At 32.8% G+C, this 7496-nt stretch overlaps 1 protein-coding gene across 1 annotated transcript; it reads right to left on the reverse strand.

Annotated features, from left to right (window-relative positions):
- Positions 1-3345: 3345 nt before the first annotated feature.
- Positions 3346-7124, reverse strand: LOC110886534. The gene is made up of 6 exons (XM_035982921.1): positions 6929-7124; positions 6753-6813; positions 6369-6633; positions 6106-6313; positions 4909-5603; positions 3346-3432 (listed from the first exon to the last, which is right to left on the reverse strand). The coding sequence occupies exons 1-6, from the start codon at positions 7122-7124 to the stop codon at positions 3346-3348; spliced, it is 1512 nt and encodes a 503-aa protein (XP_035838814.1).
- Positions 7125-7496: the final 372 nt, after the last annotated feature.

Consider the following 7496-nt stretch of genomic DNA (forward strand, 5'->3'; position numbering starts at 1 on the left):
GGTATCTTGACAACGTGTTAAACTATGATAACCTTCGTTCCCACCTGTTCCCTTGGCTCGAACAGGAATCACCCAAGTCCGGTCGGTTGAACGATTCGGAATGTCGGTTTAGAGTTTAACCGATATCGGTGAACCTTGTTCATAGAACCCGAATCTTGAACCTTCTAAACCATTTGAATGATTGGTTAGTCGGTTCAAGCTCCGTTTCTACCGGTCTGAAAGTATTGAGTGTAAAAGAGTTGAAAGAAAGTTGGAAATCCTTCTTTCAATCCTTCACATTATGAAAATGTTTAGATCCATGATGGATCTTAGCTTGTTTATGTGGAAATCGGTTAGATCTAAGCTATTCATGGTTGGATGATGTCAAAGTTTGAAGTTCATCAAGAACACCATGATGACATCACCCAAGAACACTTAGATCTTGGTGATTTCACGGTTAGAATTCAAGTTTTGAAAGATAGAAAGGTGTAGAATCTAGCAATGGTAAAAAACGTACAATATTTAGAGTGAAAACTTACCGGAGTTGAGAGAAATCTAAGAAAAGGTGGAGAAGATGGCTGGTTCGGTCAGAGCTTTCCAAAAGTGGAAAGTATGACAATGACAGCCCTATTTATAGGCTTCCAAAAGAGGAAAGTGGCAGCCGATCGGCTGGGAACTCCGATCGAGTGGGTAGCTCGATCGGCTGGCAAGGTGCTTAGCCGATCGGCTGGCCTGTTCGATCAGGATGTTTCCTGTTCGATCCGCCACACACTTCGAGTATTTTGCGACGATTTTTTGACGTTTCGATTCTGACGTATGATGTTATGATTTCGATAGAGTTCCTAGTCAAATTACTTTTAATCCCAACCACTATATCTAACATACAATCTTCGTTAAGTCACGTTTCGATGTCGGTTTCGATTTGAGTTTGATTGCCTTTCGTGTTTCGATTCGATTTTCGATTGATTTGCTTGAATACCACACCAAACATAAAGTAACACGCACAAGTAACACATAGGGCACACACACGTATATCAATACCACAATTCGCATAATTCGAGTCTCGAGTTCGATCGATTGTTAGATCGGTTTGATTTCTGATTAGGTTAACTTTATCGCATTGTTACTTCCTATCATTCACGGTCGTAGATCGGTTCGCATTAACACACGTTCGATTACTTCGATTCTTGCTGATTACAACACTTACTCCACATAATACAACTAAAACACAAAATCGACTATCTATAGTCAAAGAAAGTCAAAGTTGACCTAGACTTTGACTTTGACATTCGAAATACGGGGTGTTACAATATAGGTCTGTTTGGTTTCCTAAAAGGGGATGCCAATGGAATGAAGTAAAGCTAAATATATAGGTCTGGCGTTTTGTCTCGATTGTAGACCATGAGGTTGGAAAAGGCTGTCAACTATGATGAAATCAAAGCTGCTATCAAGTAAGCACATCCTATATCTTATGCAAGTAAAATGTTTACTTTTGCTTTATAGTGGTTCATATCGGTTAGGATGGTTTGGCTTTCACATATGTGCATGTTTGTTATTTTCTTTTGATTTGAGTTATCTAAAGTTATCATTTTCAGTTGAAATATATAACTTGATGTTTATTTGTGCAGGGGATTGATTTGATAGATCCATATGCAAATGCTAATAGACTTGATATACATTTTATTTCTGTTGGTTGGGACATGAATGTATCTCAATTTACTAATTTTATTGGTTTATGTTATTGTAAGCATGATACTGAGATTTGTTTTTATATTTTTTTGTTATAGTCGTGTGACAGATTCAGTTTCTTGCTGCTTCGGTTGCTCCATTGATGTCGCTCACCTGAAGTCCTGTGAAATATAGTTAGATAGATCATACCTTTCCCGATGCATACATGTACTACTACAATAGCATATGCACAACTGGTGAAACCAAAGTAAAATATTGTTAAGTTTTGCATCTTGATTGTTTTTTGTTATTTAATTTTAGAGTTAATTACACAAATGGGTCCTGTGGTTTATACATAATTTCGCCTTAAGGTACTAACTTATTTTTTTAACAGGTTTAGGTTCTATGGTTTCAATTTTGTAACACCTTTGGGTACTAACACCAAAATTAGTTAATTAATGACTAAAATACCCTTGCATTTTTTTAAGTTTATCAATGTAACACATTTGGGTACTAACACCTAATTTTATTTAAGTTTAAATCAATTTTACAAAATCTATTTATTTTTTTATTTTCATTATTTTATTATATCTTTTAATTAACATAAACTCTATTTATTTTTTTTATTTTCATATTTTTATTAAATTTCTTATTTAACATAAAAAATCTACTTGTTACACCAATATTTTTTTAAATAGATTTTTTAAATAAAATCTACTAGCTATACAGTTTTATGTAAATTAAATTTTCATTTTCAATTTTGGATTGAAATGATTGATAATAATAAATATCTTTCATGTAAAAAAAATTAAGCCTTTTTTTAACTCGTTTTTTTGTTCATTTACATTTTACTATTTTAGAAAGATATTTAATTCACATAAAACTATATAGCTAGGTATTTTAGATAAAACTATATAGCTATGTATTTTAGATAAAACTATATAGCTAGGTATTTTAGATAAAACTAAAAAAATTTAAGCCTTTTTTTAACTCGTTTTTTTTTGTAAAATAGATTTTTAATTTACATAAAACTATATAGCTAGTAGATTTTACTGGTGCAACTAGTAGATTTTACTGGTGCAACTAGTAGATTTTATGTAAATTAAATATTTTCTAAAATAGTAAAATGTAAATGAACAAAAAACGAGTTAAAAATGGCTTAATTTTTTTACATAAAAGATATTTATTATTATCAATCATTTCAATCCAAAACTGAAAATTAAAATTTAATTTACATAAAACTATATAGCTAGTAGATTTTATTTAAAAAATCTATTTAAAAAAAATACTGGTGTAACAAGTAGATTTTATGTTCAATAAGAAATTTAATAAAAATATGAAAAAAATAAATAAATAGAGTTTATGTTAATTAAGAGATATAATAAAATAATGAAAATAAAAAAATAAATAGATTTTGTAAAATTGATTTAAACTTAAATAAAATTAGGTGTTAGTACCCAAATGTGTTACATTGATAAACTTAAAAAAATACAAGGGTATTTTAGTCATTAATTAACTAATTTTGGTGTTAGTACCCAAAGGTGTTACAAAATTGAAACCATAGAACCTAAACCTGTTAAAAAAATAAGTTAGTACCCAAAGGCGAAATTATGTATAAACCACAGGACCCATTTGTGTAATTAACTCTTAATTTTATGTTTTCATGGTAGTAAGATTGGAGGTAAATAATTATGGATATTATGCAGCGGGAGAAACCAGAAGAATTGGCGTTGTTTGAACTACAGCAAAAGCCTCAAGAACAAGCACAACAAAAGCAACAAGTTGCTTCAAGAACATTTAAAGTCTGTCAAATTAGCAAACTTAGATTGCCAACTCCAGCCTCAAAGTCACTTTCAAACCAAAATGCAAGCATATGGGCGACTCCCTCAATAGTTACACGGGCTCTTAAACTGTTAAATAATATAATTTACTTTGAGTAATCCGTGTAATACACGGGTACTTAAACTATTTTAAGTTATATATTTGTGTGTTAGTCCACCCGCGATATTCGCGGGGTCTTAAACTAGTTTAAATACTATAAATAATTTTGTATTTCATTTAAATACTATAAATAATTTTGTGAGTTAACACGGCGCAACGTGCGTGTGTGGTTAAACGATTTTACACGTTGTCTATTTTTTTCCGTTTGATAGGTTAATCGTAATGCTCGTGTCCTAGATTGACTTAGTTATTTTTTATATGTTTTACGTTTCGGTTTAATTTCTTCGTATTAACACGCTGCAACTTCATTGTTGGTGGTCGCTGAGAGTAGTGTGACATTAGTGTTCGTCCGCGCCGCAACGCGGGGATGGTTAATACTAGTTTAACATTATAAATAAACGGAGTTAAACACAAGAACGAAAAGTAACAAAAAATATTAAATCAATAAACCACCGAGTTTTGTAGGCAAAAAAAGATATAAGTACTCAAATCAAGAATTTCGTCAAATTATAAGGACAAAACCTGTAGCTAACTCTATAAGATTAATATATAACTATCATGAGGATTTTGTCGAAAAGTCTAAATAATACTCCACGGATCTATACAACCATCACAGTTCATCATAAAATTTGGTTTGATACATATTCTTTTATCTTTATAATCGCACTACATTAGAAAGAAACTCGTATATTATACATGTTGAATAAATATAATATTATATATTTATTAATAAGAAAGAAACTTGTATATTACACATGTTGAATAAATATAATATTATATACTTATTAATAAGAATTTACTAATTATAAAACGATATCAAGCAATAATATCTAAAATTGAAAAGAGATGTTCATAATTTAGAAATCTCAAAAATAATTTTTTATGCAATATTTGATGATCTATTAGTAAGGTCATTTCACGTCATAAAGTAAGTAAGCTAGATTCCGGTAAAAATAAAGAGAGATTCCAATTAATTATTATTTTAGGGTTTATATTCATGCAACCAAGGTCAATTATTTCGCTACATCTCTTCTATCAAGTACATGCAGTGGCGGACCCAGGAATTTTTCTATGGAAGTGCGGAACATTTTTAAAAATTTTAGGCCCCTAGGTACATAAGTAAAAAAGTCGGTTGTATCGGGTCGGGTCGGGTCATTTAAGACAAAAGAACATCAAACGAAATTTATATATTTGGCAAACACATCAAACTTTGTACAAACATAATTAAAACGTCGCCCTACGGGTTTTCATTTTTTGAAATCTATCCAAAACATCATCTAAAGCTACTTTCTTAAGCAAGTCTTTCTCTATATAACATACACAACTATCACTTAAATTCTCATCCCCAATCCGATTACGTAAGTCGGTCTTCACATTCTTCATTGCCGAAAAACATCTTTCAACGGTTGCGGTTTCGACGGGTAATACGAGAACAAGTTTCAATAACCGATATACCAATGTAAAAGTTACGTGCATATTTGTTAAAACCATTAACCTTACAAGACTTGACAAACCATCCAAGTTGGCGAATTGTTTATCTTTTTTCACAAAATTAAAGTAGTTTCCGAGTTGAACCGGAAGCCTTCGTTTTTCCTCTTCAATGAAATCATATGGATACTTCTCGGCTAGCTTTAGTATATTTGGAATGTCAAATGCACTAATATTATCACAAGGACTCAAACAACTCATACAAATAAGTAGTTCCGATGTTACCTCTTTAAAACGGTTCCCAAATTCTTGTATTTGCAAATCAAGAACCGCATTGAAGCAATCATACTCGTAATAATGCCGATTTGTGATGTTCGTCTTTCTTCTTGGCCACCTTGGGTTAACGTATTCATCATCCAATTTTTTCACCTCAAGTTCATACATGTCACAAAAGGAGTTAACCTTCTCCAAGAACTCACTAAAACCTTCCAACCTAAACTTTTCAAGTTGGTTTTTGGTGGAAGAAACCAATTTAACCGCATTCATCAAATCTTGCTCATTTCTTTGAAGACATTGGGACAACGTATCTGTGATGTTAATAATATGCTCCATCAAGTGTATGTAAAATACAAAGTCATATTTTTTCATATCCTCTAGAAGTCCGTCCGCTTGTCTACTTCAAGGAAGAGTTTGACCCGTTTCTACTAACCATCCAAGAACTTCCATAATGTTTGGATATAAAGAAATTAAACAGGAAAGTGTCTTGTACTGGGAATTCCAACATGTATCCCCGGGCCTTGAAAGTGTCATTTCTTGGTTCAACCCACTTCCGGTACAAAGTACGTCTTCCATTTTTTCCAATTGTCTTCTTTGGCTTTCACGAAGCATATCTTGTCGTTTAGAAGATGCACAAATGACATTTGTTAAACATGTTATCGTTTCAAAAACTCTCCAAATTGGTGTGTGTTTGTGAGCCACCGCCACAACAACTAGTTGAAGTTGGTGTGCAAAGCAATGAATATAAAAATCCGAAACATTTTCCTTTTAAGATTAGAGCCCTTAAACCGTTAAACTCGCCCGACATGTTACTTGCCCCGTCATAGCCTTGGCCTCTAATCCTTTTCAAACTTAACCCATAACGTGCCAATATATCATCAATAGCCGTTTTGAGTGTTATTGCGCTTGTCTCTTTGACATAAACAAGCCCAATAAAACGCTCCTTAACAATCCCAACTTTATCAACAAAACGAATAACAACCGCCATTTGTTCTTTTTTTTGATACATCACATGATTCATCTACTAATAAAGAAAAAACATCATCACCAAGTTCTTCTAAAATTTGTTTAATTACCTCTTGAGCATAACAATGTTTGATGTCCGCTTGAATTTTAGGACTTGTCATTTGGTTATTCGCGGGTGCATTCTCTAAGATAACGTTAGCAAGCTCTTCATTCATTTCACCCATGAGTTCTAAAAGCTCTAAGAAATTCCCTTTATTTAATGAATCTTTTGATTCATCATGTCCACGAAACGCCAATCCGCCATTCAACAACCTTTTCCCAAGCAAAGTAGAAGCAGTAAGTCTAAGTCGGTATTCATGTTTCTCCTTAGTGGTCCTATTGTCTCATTGTGTGTGTACCGCTTGATTTTCGTTAACTAAATCGGCACTCATTTGGAAACATTTTTTGTGTAGACTATTAACTAAACCAACATGTTTTTTAAGTGACGCATGTACCTTTTTCCAATTGTTATACCCACCGCACATAAATGTGTCTCTATGATCTCCGAAGTGGCTCCTAAACAAATAGCAACATAAACAAAACACGCGATCCGATTTTGAGCTATACTCTAACCATCCCTTATACTCATGTTTGTCATACCATTCTTCCTTAAATTTTCTTAACTCGTCACCTTGAAACGTTGTTTGTGGGAATTCGATACCTCTTGGTTGATACGGTCCTCTTAGTATATATGCCCTTCTAATCTCATCCCGTTGATTCACGTTATATGATTCTATCGGCTTGCGATCATACGGATCCGAAGTAAGAGTATCCAAATCAATTAGTTCGGAAGATGTATCCACTTTCCTCTTGAGAAATCGCGCCATAACGTCTCTACTCATGGTTCCTATCACAATCAAATTGATCCATAACCATAAGTTCATCGTTCCATACTTCCATAACCTTTTTTTTTAATTTTAACTTTCAACCATTCAAGCAATCAAGCCATAGAATTGTTTAATCACCCCTAAAAATCATCTAAATAACATAATCATCATAAAAATCATCTAAAGCAGTAAAGCAACGACTAAACACAAGATTTTTCAAACCTATTTAAGAATTTTCTTACCCTTTTTCTACCTTAATATCAAGTAAAATAATCAAAATAAACAATAAAACTTTCCCTTTCAAGATCGCCGGTTGGTTTTGGTGCGGATTCCGGTCAGTTTCTGGCCGTGATCGACTGAATGTCACTGCTG

The sequence above is a fragment of the Helianthus annuus genome, chromosome 2 (assembly GCF_002127325.2).
Source record: "Helianthus annuus cultivar XRQ/B chromosome 2, HanXRQr2.0-SUNRISE, whole genome shotgun sequence".
In the NCBI taxonomy this organism is placed as follows: Eukaryota; Viridiplantae; Streptophyta; class Magnoliopsida; order Asterales; family Asteraceae; genus Helianthus; species Helianthus annuus.